Source organism: Martes martes (assembly GCF_963455335.1).
Source record: "Martes martes genome assembly, chromosome: 1".
Taxonomy (NCBI): Eukaryota; Metazoa; Chordata; class Mammalia; order Carnivora; family Mustelidae; genus Martes; species Martes martes.
This window is the reverse complement of record NC_137888.1, coordinates 216,657,179-216,677,951: the sequence shown is the minus strand read 5'-3', so window position 1 is coordinate 216,677,951 and position 20,773 is coordinate 216,657,179. Positions and strand designations below refer to the sequence as shown.

The following is a 20,773-nucleotide window of genomic DNA, read 5'->3' as shown; positions in this document are numbered from 1 at the left end:
CGGGGCGGATACGGGCGTCCCATTGGCTGGCGGCACGGGTAGGGCCTGGCGGCGCCGCGAGGCTGTCCCCGCCCTCAGCCCGCGGGGGGGGGCGGCGGCGGCGGCGGCTGAGGCGGTGAGCGCGGGCCCGGGAGGCGGCTGGGAAGGCGCGGGTGCCGATGCCGTTGGGCCCCCGCGGCCTCCTCGTCCTCCGCGCCGGGCTCGGGGACGCCGCGCTGCGGAGGCCGCGCGCCCGGTGAGGCCTGCGGGCTGCGTCCCGCGGGTCGGCCGGCGGGGGCCGCGGCGGGCCTGGGGGGAGGGGCGGGCCCCGAGCGGAGGGCCCCGGGGGCGCGAGCCGACCCCCGGCGCGTGCGCCCCTTCCCGACCCCGGCCCGGCCCCCGCCGCGTGCGCCCCTTCCCGACCCCGGCCCGGCCCCCGCCGCGTGCGCCCCTTCCCGACCCCGGCCCGGCCCCCGCCGCGGCGGTGCCCGTGGGCGGCCGGCCCGGGAGGACGCCGCGCAGCTGTCCCGTCCCCCGAGGGGCCCCACCGCGGCCGGCGCCGTCCGCGGGCTGCTCGGTTGGGTCCGCGCGGCGGGGCGCGGGCGCGGGGCCGGGCTGTTGCGCGGCGGTTTGCGCGTCCGGGCGGCCCCGACGCCGCTGTGCCGCTTGTGTTGCAGGGCGCCCGGTCCGTGCCCGTCGTCCCCGCGGGCCCCATGAGTCCGAGTCATGACGGACGCCCAGTATGTCCTGTGCCGATGGGAGGAGCGGCTGTGGCCGGCCCAGGTGACCCCCGTCGGGCGGCGGGCCCGGGGCTCGCGGGGAACTCGGGGGGCCGGTGTCCGCCCGGAGAGACGCGGGGTCGGCGGAGCCCGAGCGGGCGGCCGCGGCCTCACTGCCCGCCCGACGGGCGCACGACGCCGGAAGGCCCGGCCGCGCACTCGGGAGAAGCGGGGGCCGCCTCGGGGAGGCCGGCGCGGCGGCGGGAGCCCGGGAGAGCCCCCGCGCCCCGCCGCGCCGCCGGGCCGCCGGCGGTCCTTGGTGTTGGGCGTCCTGGCTTCCCCGCAACGGCCGTTGGTCCTGTTTCCCGCTTCCCCAGGTGCTGGCCAGAACGGAGACGTCCACCGGAAATAAGAGGAAAAAGGAGCTTTTTCTGAGTGTGCAGATACTTTCCCTAGATGAAAAGTTAAGTGGTGCGGGCTCGGTTTCTTTTTAGGACTGTATTTCCTGAGAGAGCGAGTTCGAGTTTGGGGGCGGGGGCGGAGGAGCCCCACGCGAGGCTGGATGCCAGGGCCGGATCGTGCCCTCTGCAGCCCCCAGGGCCCTGCGTCATGACCTGAGCTGAGGGCAGACACCCAGCCCACCAAGCCACCCAGGCACCCCAACTGTTGTGGGGATTTTTTAGTGTTCCGAATGGGATTTTTCATGCTGCACCTGCCCCAAAAGTGAAGTCCGTTCCTCCGGGTTTAGTAACTTTTCATTTGTTGCCACAGACTCTAGTAACGTGCTCATAACAGTCTTAGGAGGAAAATATGGGGGCGGGGGTTTTTGTTTGTTTGTTTGTTTAAATGTCCGTTTGGAAATTGAAGATCCCGGTGAGGTGCTCTGTGGGGTCAGTACAGAAATCGAATAAACGTGAATTACACACTTGGGGCGGGGGGGACCCTTGTTGGGGTTCACGTGCGGGTGGGTGGTTCCTTCCCGCAGATGTGTGTCTTTTCCTCAGAAACGCGGGAGACGGCCCGTCCCTCTTGAAATGTTTGATGTTTCGGCCCGTCTATCTAACGGGGGCGGCCGGTGGGCGCTCGGGGGGTGCATAGGTCTTTTGCTCTCGATCACCTGGAGATGGAAGACTGTGACATCACCCAGGTGGATTAAAATGCGCAGATCCCGTAGGATCGTGGTATCGCTGTGTCTGACGGTAGAATTCCCAGCTCAGAAAGAACAAAACCTCGCGGCTCCAGCTGGAGCTTGGGGGGGGGGGGGCTCCTCAGGCGCCTAGTCCCCAGCCCGCACTTTCCCTGCAGCCGGGAAGGTAATTGAATACTCAAGTTTAAAAGGAAAGTGCGTCCTTTTAAGCTGGGACATACCTGCTGGGCTGTAAATAGCTTATAGTGACATTATCATCTACTCTGAAAACCTCACAAAGGAGTTACTCCTGCAGTTGAAAGTAGAATTTGCCTCAGAAAAGTCACAATTTGAATTCATTTTCACTCTTAAGTCCAGCCAGCCTTTTCTGTCTTAAAAGAAAAAAAACTCACCCGGGTCCCTGCTGCCTCTGACTTCAGGCGTGTGAATTCCTGGTGGCTGTGACTTGGCTTAAGTGGAAAGACGAGAAGGGAGAAAGGAATCTAATTCTTTTGTCGTCTAGAGAAAAACCTGTTTGAGAACGTCCTCGTGGCCTTGGCTGGTAGCGGATAACTGGTGTTTCTGTCCATGCAGGATTGAGGTGAGGAGCACAGACGTGGAAACCCTGAAGACGGCGCACATCGAACGGATAGCCTCCTCCCTGGGTAAGAGCGCGTCTCTACGTAACAAAGAGACCGAGTGGGAGAAAGGAAAGACCCTGGTCCCAGGTAACCCTGAGCTGAAGGAGGGGAAGAAAAGGGGTCTCTGTCCTTAACCCTTCTAGAATTTGCCCCAGAGCCGGTCCTGTTCTTGAGTCCCGGCGCAGCCAGCCACAAGCACTGGGGTCCCCGGCCTCCAGGGTGCATTTGCCTCCATGAGGGGATGGGGAGCCGCTTCCTTCCCCGCCACCGCCATCCCGGAGCAGGGCTCATGTGTTTAAATTCCACAGCTGAGCCCTGGGGGAAGGACTGTGTGACCAGCATCGATGTTGGTGCCCACGGCCTGCCGGGGCTCTCCTCGCCCACGCCCACCCCCTTTGCCTTTCCGCGGTGCTGGGCGCGCCTGCGGGGGGCTCCGCCGGCCTACACAGACAGGTTTTCTGCCACCTCGACCGGGGGTGCACACCCCCCGTCCCGAGCGCTGGGAATGTCCTGGAAAGACGGACCAGGAGCCCTTCCAGTGGTGTGTATAAGACAGGGTCCGTTTTCCTCTGCGTTCCGAAAGATGGCTTTTGTTCGAAGCGGCATCCACCGGGCGCACCCCAGGGGGCGTCAGCCTCCACCTCCGAGCCACTCCTCTTGGTTCGCCCGGGGTTGTACGAGGGCTGGGGGCCTGGGAGGGTCTGGACAAGAAGCCCGGGAGGAGGCTGCGGAGGGCATGTGCCCGCAGAGTTGTGCCCTTGCACCCAGCACCTCGACCCCGTAAACCGCGCCACGCGTGTGGGGTGGGGGGAGTCGAAGCATCTGTAGCGGCGAGGGCGTCAGGATGAAAGGTCCAGGCTCTGATGCTCCTCTCTGGCCTGGAAACGCCCTCCCCCAGGAGTACGGACAGTCCACCAGCCCCCCGTGGGCCCCTTTCATCCGCCGGCCCCCACCGGCTCCGCCGCCCAAGAACACGCTGCCAGGCCAGGTCTTTACGGAGCTGGCAAGGGTCTGAGGCTGACGGAAGTTGAAACTGCGAGGCTGGGAGGACTTGGGAGGCGTCAGAGTACGTTTGCTGGCGGTGTTTTCCTGTGACCTGGGGGAATTTATCCTGGAACCCAATCAGGTTGGGATCGGTCAGTTTGTTTTTGGAAAGCACGACCGGCGGCCCGAACAGAGAACAGTAGCCGTGGTTCTGTGGCCTCGTCCCGCCCCGGGAGGACAGGGAGCCGAGACGGGTCCGTCCTCCCTTCAGGTGTGACGGCCCGCGTCAGCGCTAGGCGGCCACGGTCTGGCCGCTGTGCCAGCGCCCGCCCGTCCCCAGGCTCTGTGTGCTTCTCACCCTGCAGCCTCCCAGGATGAGGTTCCTGCTGAGCCCCTGGAGGAGCTGGCCTACAGACGCTCGCTTCGAGTGGCTCTGGACGTTCTCAACCAGAGAGCCGCGTTGCCTCGAGAGAGCTCTTCGAGGGAAGAAAGAGCGGCTCTGTCCTCCGGAGGGAAGCCCGTGGATCTGTCCTCCTCGCTCCGTGACTCCGGCTCTTCCGGTCTCCAGGAAGCCGTGCCGAGCAGTTCTAGACTTCGGAGGCGGGAACGCGTACACCCAAGGCTGGCGGCTTCACCCACTTGTAGGAAGGACTCCAGGTGCCGAGTGGCCCACAAGGAGGAGCTCGGGAAAAGCGAGAGCCTGCGAGCCGTGGCGGCCCCCCCAGCCAGAGCTGCCTCTCGGGACGGCAGTGGATCGAGAGCGCGCTGCGGAAGGCGGACAGCCCCGAGTCTGAGGGGGAGGAAGTTAGCGCAGGAGCCTCGCCTGGGTGAGAGGGCACTGGCGCTCTCGGAGGGAGATGGTGGAAAAGAGAGCAGCCCACCAGCCCCCGGCTCACCTCCCGGCGTCAGGGAGGAGGGTCTGTGGGCCAAAGGGCGAGACCCGGGTTTGCCTCTGCGCGGCCCCGATGGCCTCCCAACCCTGCGGCGCCCCGCCAAGCGGCTGTGCCCAGATGGCAGCCAGAGGCTGCCCGTCCCGCAGCTGGAGCCGGGGGCGGTGCCCAGGCAGGGGCCCAGGGGCTGCAGGATGCTGCGCAGCACTGGCAAACTCAGTCCGCCCGCCCCCGACGCTGCCGCAGAGGAGACGAGAGACCTTCACGTCCTGGTGGAGGAAGGTAAAGGTCTGTGGCCCGGAAGTGCCGCTGGCGGAGGGCGGGTCTGGCTTCTCCCGGGGCTGACGTGGGTCGGGCACTCGCGGGTTTGGTTTTTTTTTTTTTTAAGATTTTACTTATTTATTTGACAGACACACAGTGGGAGAGGGAGTGCACAAGCAGGGGGAGTGGGAGAGAGAGAGGCAGGCTTCCCGCTAAGCAGGGAGCCTGATGGGAGGCTCGATCCCAGGACGTTGGGATCGTGACCTGAGCTGAAGGCGGACACTTAAGACTGAGCCCCCCAGGTGCTCCCACTCGCGTGATTTTTCACCTGATCTTAACGAGGTCGTGTCAAAATAGAGGCCAGGCAGAGGTTGCCCGCTTACTTTCTGTCTGTCTCCCACGGGATTGTAATTAGGATTAGTCGCAAATCCTTGTTTTTTTTTGTTCTGAACAGGCTGGGGGGGGGGGCACTGAAGGCTGCTCCCGGGGGGCTGGGCTCGGGCAGCCTCGCGGTCTGCTCCCTCTGGTGGGGCAGGAATCTCAGAAGTGATCGACTCACTTGTGAGCGGAGTTAGATGCAGACTAGTCTGGGTCTCCCGACTTTCTCACGACTCCTGCAGAGGCGTACTCGTGAGCGGTGGCCGGCGGCGCGCAGGGGCTCCCTTCGTTTGAACGTGGCAGTGTCCCTCGTGTCTTTGCGCTGCTGAGAACGGTCCGTTTCTCTCGGCTTCCGTGCCTCCAGGCCCACTGGCTACACGCGCTCGGTTTTCTGCCTTGAATTTAAATGTCGTGTGTTTACACTCATCCTGGCACATACGGAGGCGGCAGGGAGATGAGCCGCAGCCTGTCCCCGCGTCCCCTCCCCAGTTGCCCCGGCCCTGCCCTCGCTCTGCCTAGACTGCCGCCTGTGCGCCTGCCCCTTAAGGAGACGCGGCGGCCTCCCCCGGTCCTCTTCGACTCCGGTGTATTTCTCCTGTAAGCGCACCTGGGTCGGAGGGCAGCCACCTCGTATCGGGCGGTGCTGGAGTCTGTGACAGGCGATCTTTTCCGTTTGCGTGGATGGTCGCGTGTCACGAAATGTGTTTCTTGGGCTGAGTCCCTGAGACGGTGACAGTGAAGGTTGAATCTGACATCATTGGCAGACCGTCAGTCTTCCGGAGAGTCCGTGGAGTTTAATCCCATTCATTCCGTCTTGGAGGAAGATGAGGACGACGAGGAGCCACCCAGAATCCTCCTTTACCACGGTAAGTGCGGAGAAGCAGTGCGTTTCCACGCGTGGCTTCCCTGGGCAGAGGCAGCTGGCCTTCCTGCCGCTCTGTTCTGCTGCCGCACCCACAGCCTCAGAGGCGCCGGGTTCTCTGCCCTCCGTCATAAGGGGAAGCGCTCAGAGGGAAGAGGGCCTCCCCCGAAGGAGACCGGCTGGCCCTCCCTGCCAGCACGCTGCTCCCTGTACGGGGTCGTTGTGTCTCCGTGGGAGGGAAGGACAGCCGAGCAGAGTGCTGGGTCCGGTCGCCTCCCTTCGGGGATGGCCTGGCCCTGCCTCCAGACCTTTGGGGGTGTCTGGTGCGTGTCTGTCCAGAGACGCAGGGTCTCCGGCCTGAGGCAGCGGGGCCCCAGGACCCCCTCCCACACGCACGTTCTGTCCGCACCAGAGCCCACGTGCGCCGGCGCACTCCCCCGGCCCTCTTTGTAGAAGGACCAGAGATGAAGACCCAAGATCCCGAACCAGCGACCCGTGGCGACTTAGTCTCTTCCCTGGAGGGGGTGATTTGGAATGAGTTCCGCTTTCAGACTTGCCCACTGCTTGTTGCAACACACCCTCGTGCATTTTAGCCTCTCGTTATGGGATGATTACGGATCCGTGAGATGTTACGAGATAATAGGTGGAAGCCGGGGGGCCTCCCCTCCAAGGGCGGGCCGGAGGGCAGGCCGGAGGGCAGGGCGCGCCCTTGTGCCTCGGCTCCCGTGGCCCGCACTGCTTCCGCCTCTGGTTTTGCGCCCACGCGCCTGCGTTTCCTTACCGTCCCTGAGGGTAGCTCGACCCGCGGCGCACTGGCCTGTGGTCTTCCGATTACGCTTGGCGGCCGGCGCTTGTTCCTCCCTGAGCCCTCCCCGACCGTCAGGTGCTAGATGCTTCCATGCCTGCGGGGCTCCACTGGCTCAGCTCCCCGGAGCGGGACTTACTTGGCCCGAGAAGGGACATGGTGCCTTTGTCTTCGGCGAGAGGGCAGGTCACCACAGCCCCGAGAAACCCTCTGCTTTCTGCTTCCGTTTGATTTCGTCTTGCCCCCATGCCCCTGACAGCCTGACGTCTGTCTGGGTGTCCCGTGACCTGTTTGTCTTCGTGGGGCCCTGACGGGTCTCTTAAAAACCAAACGTTTCTCACCGGATGGATGCGGCCCTTTGCACGTTAGCCGCGCGTGTTCGCCCGTCTGCAGACCTTGCCTGCGGCCCTGCTGGTGGCCGGGGCGCTGCGGGAACGGGGTTCAATTCGTCTCTGCTTGGGAAAGCAGCCTTTCGTGTCTGCTCTCGTTACCTCATTGTTCAACATTCAAATTACTTGTTCTGGAGTTTTGTGTTTGGTTGGAAGTCTTGTTGGGTTTTGTTCGGTTGTAATTGGCTAGTCACTGGATGATGATTTTGGTAATTCGTTTTTTTTCCTCTTTTTGAAATAAGAGATATTTTTTGAAATAATTTTATTTTTGAAGATAAATCCCAGCCTTTCAGACTGACGAGCTTCCTAGGAATTTGCTTTTTTTTTTTTCAAAGATTTTATTTATTTGAGAGAGTGCACAGGTGGGGGAGCGTTCAGAGGGAGAGGAAGAAGCAGGCTCCCCACCGAGCAGGGACACTCCCCGACCCCCACCCCGGTGCAGGCTCCATCCCAGGACCCCGGGATCACGACCTGAGCCAAAGGCAGCTGCTTCACTGACTGAGCCCCCAGGTGCCCTGGAATTTGCTTCTTTTGTTGGGGTTTATGTGCTTCACTCTTTTTAAAAATACGAACCTGGAATTATTTGCGATTGTAGAGTAGTGACCAAGGCAGTACAGAGTCGACCCTGGCTTGTCCCCACTCAGCAGCACGCGTGTCCCCCACACTCAGGCGCCAGCGTTGTTGGGAGACCGCCTTGCAGCCGTGGGACCTCTGCCCAGGCTTAGAGTGTCCGGTCTGAGCACGCTCTTACTATGTTTTTTCCAGTTGTTGCATTTGGTGAGTGATGTGGATCTGACTTACTGTTTACGTTTTTGTCCTCTTTAATTCCAGAGCCACGCTCGTTTGAAGTGGGAATGCTCGTCTGGCTTAAGCACCAGAAATACCCCTTCTGGCCAGCAGTGGTAAGCTCCGGCAGTCTCGGGCACCCGCTCAAGGCCCCGCGCGCCCGCTCTCGTCCCCTTCATGTCAGCTGGACCCCGGGGGAGTTCTTTCCTGGGAGAAACCAACAGCCTTGTGATTCTAAGCGGGGTTTCTGGAGACGGTTGCCTGAGTGAGGGGGGTTCGGTCGTTTTGGCACAGTCGAGCGTGAGGGTCCTAGAGCTGATCTAGACCGAGCAGCTCAGGGAGCTCCGCCTAGAAAGTGTCTGCAACTTGCTGGTGTCTAATGTCGTGCGCTTGAGGCTTTGTCCTGCGGGAGCTTCTCCCGCAGGAGCTTTGACGTTGCTCCGACTCCAGGGCGGGGACCGGTTGTGTGGCCGTGGTGGTGGGCCTCAGCGCGTTGACATTTTCCAGCTCTGCTTTCTCCGTGCACCCGGCCAGTGCAGGCTGTCCAGACACTTCCTAGGCCAAGGCAGCGTGCCAGCTTCCCACCCTTCATCTGGTGTCCAACCCCCCGCCACCCCGGTAGACGGCATTCCGACAGTTCCTGCTCTAGGGCTTAGTTTGTAGTGAGAGATGGTGACGTTGAACTTGGAGAGCTGTTTGCAGGAGCGGGAGACACTGCCGTTGCCGTGAGGCTGACCTCCGGTGGGCAGCATGGCCTTGATTGGGGCCGACTGGCTGTAGAGACAGCAGGGTTGGCGTCCGCGCCTCGTTCGCTGGGCAGAAGGGCAGCTTCAACAGACGTGCAGATGAAGTGGGGGTCTGTGCGGCGTCTCCGCACCATTGTTGGGGGGGCCTTGATCGGGGTCCCCTGGCCTCCCTTCAGCTTGCTTTGTGGCAGATGCTCGTGTCCCCCCTGCGGCTGGCACCTTTTTCCTGGACCTCTCTTCCTCAGTTTCACCAGTTCCCTGGGGACCTGCTGGGGAACGGATCTCCAAAGTCACAGGTTCCTGGGGCCCGCTCTCTACAGCTAAGCCGGGGACACGGGGGCATTGGGCAGGGAGGAGGCTGGGCTGAGTCCAGCACTGCCGCCTCTGTGTCCTCGGTTGGTCCTACCTGCCTGAGCTCACTTTGCTCATCCCAAAAACGGGAGTGAGCCCATCCTGCAGAGTCAGGAGGAGACAGTCGCACGGTCGAGTGCCGAGACGGCAGGTGGCACAAGGTTGGGTCTTTCTGTTCCGAGAGGGAACAGAGCAGAGTGCTGCCTGGTCCTGCTCGCGTGTGAGCACTGAGTGTGCCTGCGGCAGATGGGGCAGTATCTGAGCCTCCGACCCGGGGGTTGGCCTCGGTGTCGTCCTGTGCCGTTGTCTTCCCCCACCCCCCTCGGCTAGCAGCATTCCTTGTCCCGTGCCGGCCACGTGCCAGCCTGTGCGGTGGAGAAAGGTCAGGAAGCTCAAAGTCCCGGCCTCTTTTGGGTTCCTGATGGCTTTATTTTCTTGGGTTTCCCAACAGGTCAAGAGTGTCCGGCGAAGAGAGAAGAAAGCCAGTGTGCTCTTTATCGAGGGGCACATGGACCCAAAAGGGAGAGGGTAACCCAGCTGTCTGTGCTCTCGGGAAACACTTGGCGGGTGAAGGCCTGCCAGCTTGGGGGTGCTGGGATGGTGGGGAGGGGGCCTGGGCCCAGGGCCGGGATGGTCTCACGTGCCCCCTGCGATCCAGCTCCCCCGGAAGAGGAATCCAGAGGCTGTGTTGAAAGGGTCCGCTCAGACAGTCCAATTTCCCAAGCTTTATTTGCCTTGTTAGACGCTCAGTGGCTCCCACCTGTTCCTGCAAACTGTACTCCACCCCGGTCATCGCGGGTGCTGTGAGCAGCAGCCCCGCCGCCACCGGTTTTGTTGTTTGCTTAGCTGTTTGGTCATCTGCCGCCGGGCCGTAATCCCTGGATGAAAATGCCTGCTCGGAGGGCGCTTTGCAAACACGTTTTGGACCCTCTGGGCCCCGGGTGCTGCCTCCACCTCCCACGGGTGGCCAGGGGTGTGCGTGTCCCACGTGGTGGCCCCAGCCATGTCCCCTAGGGCCTGTCTCCCGGGCTTCCTCGCGCGGCTGGTTGCCGGCAGAGGCCCCCACGGGTCGCACTAGATCCATCGGAGGAAACTCATCCCGACTCTCGAGACGGAGTCCCCGTTAACCTTCACCCCTTCTTCCCAGTATCACGGTGTCTCTCAGGAGACTGAAGCACTTCGACTGCAAAGAGAAACAGGCTCTGCTGGTACGTGCAGCGTGGGTCGCGCCCGGGAGAGGTGCGCCGCCGCGGGGCTGGTCTGCGGGCCCGGCTCCGGCCAGCCCTGGTGGGGACCACCACCGCCCCGGGAGGTCGCCGGTGCAGAGGACGGGGTGCTTGGGTGCAGGGCCGGCGTCTTGACGCTGGTGATTGTTCAGAGGGTGTCCCTGCATGGTGCCGTGGACACGGCGCATGGTGCCGTGGACACGGCTGGCTGCGCAGGGCGGGGCGGAGTGCTTGGTGGACACCCCACGGGGGGCTTCCTGGACTTGCCGGCTGCTGAGCCCCTGAGGTGCTCTCGTCCGCTCTTGATCGCGCTCCGAGCCCGTGAGCTATGAGGCGCTTGTCCGTTTCACACGCTGTCTGTGCGGCCCTGAGGTGCTGTGTGTGACGCTGGCTTTCCCACGCGGACCCAGCCGAGGGGAAGGGTCAGTTAGCCTCCCCCCCCCACCGTGCGGATCTTGTCCCAGCCCAGTGAGTGGGTTCCTGGCTTCGTGTCACTGTCTTCTGTGCACGTGGACTGCCTGGGAGCTCAAGGGCAGAGGCCCTGCGGGGAGCCTCCTGCCCAGCGGCTGTCTTCCTGAACGCAGCAGGCGCGGGCTGCGGCGTGGGCAGGGACTGGGAAGGTTGGCCCCCACACCGGGCCCCAGCCTTCTCTTCCACTGATGTGCGTGCCCCGTGACGTGGTCCTGCTTCCGTCCATCCGTGGTAAGAGCGTTCAGTGTGGCTTGTGAGCCACAGCCTGCTCTGGGCGCCCGGTGTGCCCGTTGGCGGGTTCTGGAAGAGGGCCGGCCGTGGCCTCAGGGGCTTCCGTGTTCTTGAAGCATAAGCCCACGAGCGTGGGGAGCTGGTCGCCCACCCTTCCAGGCCAGGGGCTGGCCCCAACCCCATGGCCACTCTCGGGGATCCGGATAGCCTTCCCAAAGGGGGGGGGGTGTCAGAAGGGACAGCAGGAATCTGGCTTTGAGATCTGTGCGTCCCAAACTCAGAACTGTGTGCTGTGACAAAGATGACGTGTGGCCTCACGTAATCCAGATGCTGAGATGGTGCCCGTCGCTTGTCATCCTGTTCCTGAGAAAAACCAGGCCCCCCGGGAAGTGGGATGCATGAGGTCACTGGGGGGCTGTTGGAGTGGCAGGAGCACTGCCTCCTGGAGCCACTGGATTGTCCCAGGCTGTGTTGATGGACCGGCCCTGGTGTCACGGTCACGGTTTTGAGTTCTGCTTTCCCGGGCATAGAGCAGCACTACCTGCTGGCCCTCCCTGTCCCACGCCTACCACGTGGGGTGGCCACGGGAAGAGGGCCAGGAGGGGGTGGCGGCCACATAGGAAGGGGGTCTCAGGTGGTGGGACATTGTCCCAGCTCGGGGGTCCTTGCGGCGGGTGGGGAGGGGGCGTGGTCCTTGCTTTGCAGGTGAGGACCTTGAGGTCTAGGTGGGCACCCCCACAGGGCACAACTCAGCCAACACCATTCTAAGCCAGGGGCGCAGGCCCAACTCTTAGAAGAATGTGCTCTTTAGGACTTCCGAACCTCGTTAGGGGCCTCGGCCGCACGTGGGATGCCGGGCTCCTTCCTCTGCTTGAGAGGCTCTGGCTCTCCCGTCGCAGAGCTCTCCACCCCCCGGGACCCACTTCGTGAGCAGCCCTGGCCCCAGAGCCGGGCCTCTGCGCATTCCCCGTGTGTCCTCGGCAGCCCCGCACAAGGGCACCTGCCGGCGCTGTGGTCTGGACGCAGGGGCTGAGGTTGCCGACAGGATCAGGGGAGCGCGTGGCCCCTTGCTGACAGTTGCTGTCTCGCTCTTGGTGCAGAACGAGGCCAAGGAGGACTTCGACCAGGCCATCGGCTGGTGCGTCTCCCTGATCACGGACTACAGGGTCCGGCTTGGTACGTGGTCTTGCGCGCCCTCGGACCAAGGGATCGGGCTGGGGGCGGAGTGCAGGCCTGTTTCCCTTGGCCTCCAGGCCTGGGCCCGTGGCAGTCTTGTGCCCGACAGGGGCAGGTGGGCTTGCGCCCGGGGAAAGACGGAGATGCTGGGTTTTAATGGAGGCGGAGTTCGCTTTGGAGCAGGGTTGGCTTCCGTCTGCCCCGAGTCCGACTGTTGGGAATCTTCAGACGGTAGTTTTTCTGGGTGCCCCCGGGGGCGGCTAGCACCCCGACAGCAGTGTTGGTGTCCCGTCGGCCCTCTCGGGAAGGGGTCCGGATGGGGCTGACGTGAGGCCGGCACGCTGCCCCCGCGTCCCTCGGGCCGTTCCCGAGCGCCGCCTCTGACGGCGGGACGTGGCTGTCCTCTCCTGCCTCCCCGCAGGCTGCGGTTCCTTCGCCGGCTCCTTCCTAGAATACTACGCTGCTGACATAAGTAAGTCTGCTGGCTCGTTCGCGGCGTGAGGCGGCTGCCTTCTGTGTCGGAGGTTCGGAAGGGGAGGTGTCTGGGTGAGGCCGGGCCCGTCCCGAGCCTGACTGCCGCCTGCCCCCGCTGCCCGGCGGGCACCCGGCTTCTTCTCCAAAACGTGTGCGCGGCGGCGCTCTGCAGCTGTCGTCCCTGCGGCTTGGGTTGTGGGCGAACGGATAGTCCCGCCTGCCGTCCGCCGCTGTCCCTGGTCACACGGGGTGGAGGCGGAGGGGTCCGTGCTTCCTCGGGGGGCTGCACTGGGGTGAGGCTGAGCTGCGGACAGACGTGGGGCCCCTCAGAGGAGGAGCCCTTAGGACCCTGGCGGTTGTACCTGGGGGCGGGGGGCGGCTCTCCCACAGAGCCCCCAGGCAGCGTGGCAAAGGGAAGAGGGATCCTCCCACACAGGCCAGCGGGCTCACGGCCGTGTCGCTCGTCTGCAGGTTATCCTGTCCGCAAGTCCATCCAGCAGGACGTCTTGGGGACCAGGTTCCCGCAGCTGAGCAAGGGGGACCCCGAGGAGCCTGTGGCGGGGAGCCCCCAGGGGAGGAAGCGGCCCTTTAGGAAGGTCCTCCCCGACCGGTCCCGGGCTGCCCGGGACCGGGCCAACCAGAAGCTGGTGGAGTACATCGTGAAAGCGAGGGGCGCCGAGGGCCACCTGCGGGCCATCCTGAGGAACAGGAAGCCGTCCCGGTGGCTGACGACGTTCCTGACGTCGGGCCAGTACGTGACCTGCGTGGAGACGTACCTGGAGGACGAGGAGCAGCTGGACCTGGTGGTGAAGTACCTGCAGGGCCTGTACCAGGAGGCGGGTGGCCGGGCGGCGGCGCGGGCCAGCGGCGACGGGATCCGCTTCATCCTGGACGTTCTTCTGCCGGAAGTGAGTGCGCGGCGGGGCTGCGGTGCGGGGCCGGGTGGGGGTCGGCGGCCGGGGCCCCGGGGCTGGGATTGGCACTGGGCCAGCGTCCTCCCGAAGTCGGCCCGGGAGGCCGCGGCCGCGCCGAGCGTGGTGCCCGCCCCGGCCGTTCCGCGGGCAGGGGGACAGGGCCTGGCAGTGTAGACGCCGTGGCCAGTGCTGGGGGACGAGAGGCGCACGCCCCGTCCCCGTGTGCACGCGGACACGTTTCGGGAGACGCTGCTGCGGTTCTCCTGCACGCGCTCGCCGGCATTCGGCTGGGCAGCAGCGCACACGGCGCTCCCCTGGGGGTTTGGGGGCTTTTTTTTCTTTTCTCCCCCTGGTGGTTTTGAAGGTCAGAGGGGGCTCACTGGGCACTGTGAGCGTGTGTGGGGAAAGTTACCCGTCACCTTCGTAACTGAAAGCTTTCGAATACGTTCGGAGGGAAGCCGGCTGTGGCCGGGAGCCTGTGTGCCACACCCCGTTGCAAGAGCGGCCTCACTCCGCTGGTAGCTCCGGCCGCCACCCCGCCACCCTCCCCATCTTTCTTACGTCTAAGTGCTCCGGTGTGTGTCTTAAAGGAAGGGATGGTTCTGCCCCAGGGACACTGGGTTCTGTGTGGGGACGGCTGAGGTTCTCACTGGGTGGGGGCAAGATGTTGCCGAACCCCACAGTGCTTGGGACACCCCGCCCTGTGTCAGCAGTGCCCAGAGCTGACGCGGTGCCGTGTTCTAGACCAGAATAGCTCGGTTTGATTTTTAGGATTTTATTCTTAAGTGACCTATATGCTCCACGTGGGGCCAGAGCCCTCGACCCTGGGACCGAGAGTCGCAGGCTCTCCCAACCGAGCCGCCACACGCCCCACACAGGCTCTTTAGAAACACTTCGTGGAGGGCCTGGGGGCTCAGCCATGGGGCATCTGTCTCCAGCTGAGCTCAGGATCTCAGGGTCCTGGGATCGAGCCCCGCGTCAGGCTCCCTGCTCGGTGGGAACCTGCTTCTCCCTCTCCCGCTCTCCCTGCTTGTGTTCCCTCGCTCACTGTCTTTCTCTGTCAAATAAATAAATCTTAAAAAAAAAAAATAACATTTTTAGTAACCAGAGTTTTTCTATTTTTTTCTGAGAACTCAAACGAGGATTTTCAGCGTCAGACTTGCCACGTGCAGGGGTGATCACTCTTCTGATTTTCCTGTTGTTTGAATAGTAAACTTCAAAACTGTCACACTTGGGCTTGTTGGTTTGGGTCCTGCCTCGTTCTCTGCTTTTAGTGACATGAACCTTCGGGTCTTGTCTATAAGAGCGCGTGTTTCGTGCCACACCGAAGTGTCCCTGCAAGCAGAGACCTCCCGGACCCGTGCGCGTCTGTGGAGGCCACTCGGACGCTGCGCCGGGCCCCACGCGCGCCCCTCGAGCGCCTCGGGCAGCACGGGCCCGCCGGCCGCGGCTGAGCGCCCTCTGCCCCCTTGCAGGCCATCATCTGCGCCATCGCGGCAGTGGACGCTGTGGATTACAAGACGGCCGAGGAGAAGTACCTCAGAGGACCGTCCCTCAGCTACCGGTAGGCTGCTCGGGGCACCGCTGCCAAACGAGCGGCAGTGTGTCCGGAAGGGCTCGCGTTCCCTCATGCCGGGCGCCGGGGCTCGGGGACCCTCCGGCCGACAGCCCGGTCCAGGTGCCCTGGCTGAACAAACCGCCCACGGCTGAACATGCGCAGAAGCCCTTGGCCGGGAGTTGTCAGAGGGACCCAGGGAAGCCAGCGTGTAGGTGCGCCGTCCTCGGGCGCGTCCCCGAGCTGCTCAGAGCAGGCGGAGCTGGACCCCGGCCCGGCCTGCGCCACGGCCCGCAGGCAGTCCTCCGGGGCCGCTCCCGGGCGCGTGCCGGGCCTGCTGTGCCTAATCGCGTCTTGCAGGGGCTCCTGTTGGCGTTCCGAGCTTTCTCCGCCTTGCCCAGGGCCCCGGCCGTTTGAGAAAACACAGTAAGACCACACGGCCGCAGTCGCCCTGGGCCGCTCCTAGCGGGTCCGAAGAATGTCGTGATCAAGATGTTTCTCTTCCGCCGGTGCGGTTAGCCGCCCTGGGATTTTTGGCCCCCAGAGCCCCTAATCCCGTCTCTGGGCTCGCTGCCAGGCCTCGCTGAGAACAGGCTTGAGGACTCAACCGGAGTCACAAGCCGGGGTCTCTGTCCGGGGCCGACCGGGCCCACTGCCACGGGTGCCGGGCAGCAAAGACAGCCCCCGGGACGCCACGCTCTTTCCTGGGGAGGGCCCTGCTGCGTGCCGCGGGCCACAACGCCCGGTGGGTGGGGAGGCTGCCTGCGGGGCCGACCTGGAAGAACCCGTCTGTGTGCGGGAACGATGACCTGGGTGAGTCAGGAACACGAGGACCCCGGGCTGCGGGGAGACTCGGTGGTCCGGCGCGGGGCCGTCGACTCACAGATACAGAACAGCGTTCTTGGGGGAGCAGGGTCGGAGCCCACACACGCCCCCCGGCGCGGCGCTCTCGTCCTCTACGTCCGAGGGACTGGCTGTAGTGCCTGTGAGGAGGACTGTCCATCTGCACGCCCTGCCACTGCCCTTGACCTGCTGTGGGCGTGCTGGGTGTGGCATGGAAATGACGTTGGCCATGCCGATGGCAGAGGCTACCTTCTCCAGATTCCGGGGACGTGGCCTCCAGCCGCGGGCGCTTGGCCGCTCCCGCCCCACAGCCGTCTGGCTCCTTCCCCCGCAGCTTGTGGTGATGCACGGGGGGTGCCCACCAGGCCTCGTGTTCTGCCTGAGCCGCACAGTCGCGTGGACTTGCCCACTGTCAGAATCCGTGTGCTTTGTGGCTGTCGCCAGCCCTGGCTGGGGGTGCCCCAAAAACCTGCTAGTGTCATTCTTAACCAGAGAGTTGATGAGGGCCGTTTGATGGTTCATACTCCTTAAAAAGTTCTTTTTCTTTTTCTTTTTTTTTTTTTTTTACAAGTTTATTTATTTATTTGACAGACACAGCGAGAGAGGGAGCACAAGCAGGGGGAGTGGGAAAGGGAGAAGCAGGCTTCCCGCTGAGCAGAGAGCCCGACACAGGGGTCGATCCCAGGACCCCGGGACCATGACCTGAGCTGAAGGCAGATGCCTAACCACGGAGCCACCCAGGCGCCTCTAAAAAATTCTTTTTTTAATTGTTAAATGCACATGATGTAAAATGTTCCATCATAACCATTTCTAAGTGCACAGCTCAGCGGCGTGAAGCACCCTCGCCATCGTGCAAACACCCCCAGCCTCTGTCTCCAGAGCTTTCCATCGCCCCAGACTTGAGACTCTGCCCCCCTGAAGCACGGACTCATCTGTTTCATATTCTGAGACAAGATAAATTATTAAAATGGGGTTCTCTCCTTTTATTTTCTGAAGGGAAAAAGAAATATTTGATAACCAGCTCCTAGAAGAAAGGAGTCAGCGGTGCTGACGCCGGAGGGGCCGCTGCGGGTCCCGTGGCCGGGGCGCGAGCGGGGTCTGCTGGACCGGGGCGCGGGCTGTGCGCACTTCTCATCTGTGGGTGTGCTTTTCCTGGCTTTCTTGGAAGGTAGAGTTTCTGAAAGGTGTTTGGAACAAAAGTGTTTTATTTTACTGGACGTCAGTACTTCTGACTGTATTGTTTAACGTGAGGTGCACATCTGTTTTTTTATGTTAAAAAGCACTGTATCCAATATTAAACAGGAGTTTTAAGAAACAGCCTGATGTGAACGATTCCTTCAGAACGCGCGCGCGTTTCCGAGTTTCCCTCCTCTCGAGGCAGGCCCTGGTTCCCTGTTCCGGAGAACGCGGGTGGCGGGGCTCGGCGGCCACTTCCCCCGAGTCCCGTGTGGGCACTGAGCGCGGTGCGAGCCCCCCTGGCCCTGCCCTGTCCATGCGGATTTTCCCGCGTGGCCGCCTCTGGTCCAGCTCCTCCAGCCAGGTCCTGGCATCTGTGTCCCGAGGCCTGGGACCTCCCAAGCCTTCCAGTCGCCTTCCCTGTGTGTGTGGCCGGGGTCACGGTGCGGGGACGGGAGGGTCTGTGCCGGCGGCTCCTGCGGAAGCAAGGCCTTTGTCTGGAGGCTCACGTTCCTGCCCAGGCCCCGGAAAGGGGGCAGCTGGTGGGTCACCCTGGTGCCCGAGGATCCCCAGCCCAGGCCCTGGCCTGCAGAGACCTGCGTGGCCTGTCCTCACACAGTCACAGAAATTCTGTGGCCCGTCGCTCAAATGAACTCTATTCGAAGCTGCTGGGAGACGGCATAGTCAGCACACGGTGGGGGGTTTCATCAGGAGCCCCCCGGCTGGCGGCAGCGCCCCAGCCGGTGATGGACTGCTGTGTCTGAACGTGGCAGACTCCCCCTCCTCTCCCCTCCCAGGGCCCCTCTCCCCACAGCAGCCACTTACAGCCTATGGGGGGGGGGGCAGGTGTGCTTGGCCCGAGAAGGCCAAGGCGTTCTCTGAGCAGGCAGAGGCCCGGCCTCACAGAGAACCCCAGGCCGGCTGGGCAGGGGGAGAGGCTGCAGCTCCCGAACCTCCCCACGTGCGGTAGGAAAGTCTGGCCTGGGAGGGCGGGGCTGGGGGGCACGTGCCCTCCAGGGTCCCTGGGCCACCCTGCCGCAAGCTGGGGGGGGAGAAGCACAGAGGGTGGGTGGTTCCTGTCTACCACGGAGCCCGGAGCCAGGCGGCCTGGTCGCTCAGTCCCTCCGCTGGAGCAGCCCCCCATTGTCTCCAAAGCGGGCCTCGCCCCTTTCTGGGAGAGCCTGGCGGCTCCGTCCCTGTGCTCCTGGACCCGGGACCCTGAGGGTGCTGGTCCTAAGGCCGCTGGGGCAGGCGTGGGGGGCGCAGGCCTGGCGGCCGGTGGCCTAATGGGGGCCCCTGGAGAAGCAGGCACAGCTGGGACGGACTTCCCGCAGGCGGCCAACGCCTGGCCCCTGGCTCCTCCTCCCACTCTCAGGCCGGGTCATCCTCCAGTGGCCGTCCGGGTGCCGCGGGGCCGAGCGTCCTGCACCCGCGCGGCCCAGCACCGGGAGCCCCCTCACGACAAACCGGGGCAGACTTGCCTCCTTCCCCCGCCCACACCTCTGCCCCTTCCCTCTGCGCTCCGGCTCGCTGGCCTCTGTGCGGGCCCCCTGCCTCCCCCCTCCCCCCTGCCTCCCCCCTCCCCCCTGCCCCCAGCCTACCCCTCCTCCGAACTGCTTCCCGTCCGGACCCCAAGGCCCTGCAGAAGCTCCTGCTAAAGTCCGCTTGCTTTTCTCACTGCAGCCGCGGTCCCAGCCCGCGCACCCGTGCTCACTCCCACTTTCTGAGACGGGCATTTTCATTGGACATACCTTGGCCCCTCTTCGAGTCTCTTGTTTTATCTAAAAACTGATTTTTAGAAAGTCACTGGGGTGCGGTGGGGCGGGGGTGGTGCCTGGCCAGCTCAGCTGGTGGAGCATTTGACTCTTGATCTTGGGGTTGTAATTTAGAGCCCGGTGCTGGGCACAGAATTACTTACGACCTTTAGGAGCGCCTGGGTGGCTCAGTCAGCGAAGCATCTACCTTCGGCTTTGGTCATGATGCCAGGGTCCTGGGATCGAGTTCCGCGTTGGGGTGCTTGTGCGCCCTTGCTCGCTCTCTGCCAAATAAAATCTTTAAAAAGTGAAGTCTTCAGGAGCACCTGGGGGGCTCTGTGGGTTAAAGCCTCTGCCTTCGGCTCAGGTCATGCTCTCAGGATCATGGGATCGAGCCCCGCATCGGGCTCTCTGCTCCGTGGGGAGCCTGCTTCCTCCTCCTCTCTCTCTGCCTGCCTCTCTGCCTGCTTGTGATCTCTGTCAAATAAATAAAGTCTTTAAATTAAAAAAAAAAAAGAAAGAAAGAAAAGAGCAACTGGAGGGAAAAGAAAGCAAAATCTTTAAAGAAAAAAACAACTAATTCACAGGATGCGTGGGTTACTCGGTTGGGCGTCTGCCTTTGGCCCAGGTCATGATCTTGGGGTCCGGGGATGGAGTCACCACTCAGGCTCCCTGCTCAGTGTGGAGTCTGCTTCTCCCTCTGCGCCCCCCACCCCTGCTCATGCCCACACACGAGTGCTCTCTCTCTCTCAAATAAATAAAATCTGTAAAAAAATTACTCTCTACAGGGTAAGAATCCAAAACCTCAGGGAGGCACAGTGGCCCAAGAAATAGTCTGTCCCCTCGCATCCCTGTCCCTGATTCAGGGCCCCTACTGCCCAGGTTCCCTGCGCCTGGCCCCTGGTGTGTGCTGTCCCTCCTCGGGTCTCTGCTCCCTTCCCCAGACCCTCCCCCTCTGCCTGCTCACCCAGCTCACTCCCCAGCAGGCCTCCCATGGCGGGGCCCTCCCCCCAAGCCTGGCTCTGACCTCCCTGTCCCCCTCCCTGCCTCGGTCAGGCAGCCTTGACCATGCCCACGGCCCCTAGCAGCCGGAAAAGGCTCTGCCTTGGTTCCTGTGGGGTTGGCAATTCACTGAGCAGCTTGGCTGGGTGACTCTCTGGTCTCTTGAGGCGGCGGTCAGGCGTCCCCAGGGCTGTGTCATCGGGAAGTTCAGCTGGGGCTGGGCGCTTGGTCCCCAGGGTTCCTCCCTCACGGGGCAGGGATGTTGTGGGAAAACGAAACTTGCAGGAAGCCCCGACTTCAGCAACATGCACTTTGGTTCATGAATTGCAGCAAATGTGTCTGGCGGTGTCAGCGGCTAACAATGGGGGGGGACTGGGTGTTGGGTGCACAGGAACCCCACTCCGTGGGCAACTTTTCTGTGACTCAAAGGAGCCTAAAATGCAAAGTTTATGTAAGTTGGGAAGTCCAGCTCCGTGGGCTAGCCGGGCGCAGGAAGGAGGGGGGAGGTCCCTCACCTCCCACCTGGACTTGGAGCTCCCCTGCAAGGGAGACCAGGTGGGCTGTGCAGGGGTTCGAGGGCCTGGAAGGCTCCTGCCAGGAGGCCTGCCTGCCGCTGGCCTGCGCTTGCCCGTGGGAGCCTCAGTTTCCCCCAAGGGTAAAATCCAGCAGGATTGCAAGGATTTCACCGGCCTGAGTGTTCGCAAGGAGAAGCGCCTTTTACTCCTACCCCTTAAGGAGTATTGGGAATTGGGGTGGAGTCCGCGTTCGGGCTGGAATCATGGTCTTGAGGGCGGACACAGGGGTTTGGGGGCCCTGTTCCGTCCCCCCGTGGGCCGGGGCCAGCGGCCCTGCCCCTCGTCTGCAGAACGGGTTACACTCGGGGGAAGGAAAGGCAGGAGCCGCGGCGCCAAAACAGCTGCCGAAACCCGGGATCGAACCAGGGACCTTTAGATCTTCAGTCTAACGCTCTCCCAACTGAGCTATTTCGGCTGAGCGGCAGGGGTCGCCGTGGCTCGGAGTCCGGCTCGCGCCGC

The 20,773-nt window shown here is 63.2% G+C and overlaps 1 protein-coding gene across 4 annotated transcripts; it reads left to right on the top strand.

The window, feature by feature from the left end:
• Positions 1-70: 70 nt before the first annotated feature.
• PWWP3A (PWWP domain containing 3A, DNA repair factor) lies at positions 71-17,127 on the top strand (the record flags this gene model as incomplete). Of its 4 annotated transcripts, none has more annotated exons than XM_080820340.1 (14): positions 71-115; positions 657-762; positions 1,076-1,161; positions 2,419-2,552; positions 3,815-4,621; positions 5,743-5,844; positions 7,866-7,936; positions 9,369-9,445; positions 10,065-10,125; positions 11,946-12,021; positions 12,443-12,493; positions 12,967-13,403; positions 14,885-14,973; positions 16,804-17,126. In XM_080820340.1, exons 2-14 carry the CDS (start codon positions 706-708, stop codon positions 16,856-16,858), a joined length of 2,103 nt encoding a protein of 700 aa, XP_080676466.1. In that variant the 5' UTR covers positions 71-115; positions 657-705. The 4 variants fall into 4 exon arrangements, with proteins under 4 accessions (XP_080676466.1, XP_080676469.1, XP_080676468.1 ...); XM_080820342.1 differs by having other exon boundaries at positions 100-235; positions 2,419-2,489; positions 16,804-17,127; XM_080820343.1 differs by lacking the exon at positions 16,804-17,126 and having other exon boundaries at positions 76-115; positions 2,419-2,489; positions 14,885-14,977.
• Positions 17,128-20,773: the final 3,646 nt, after the last annotated feature.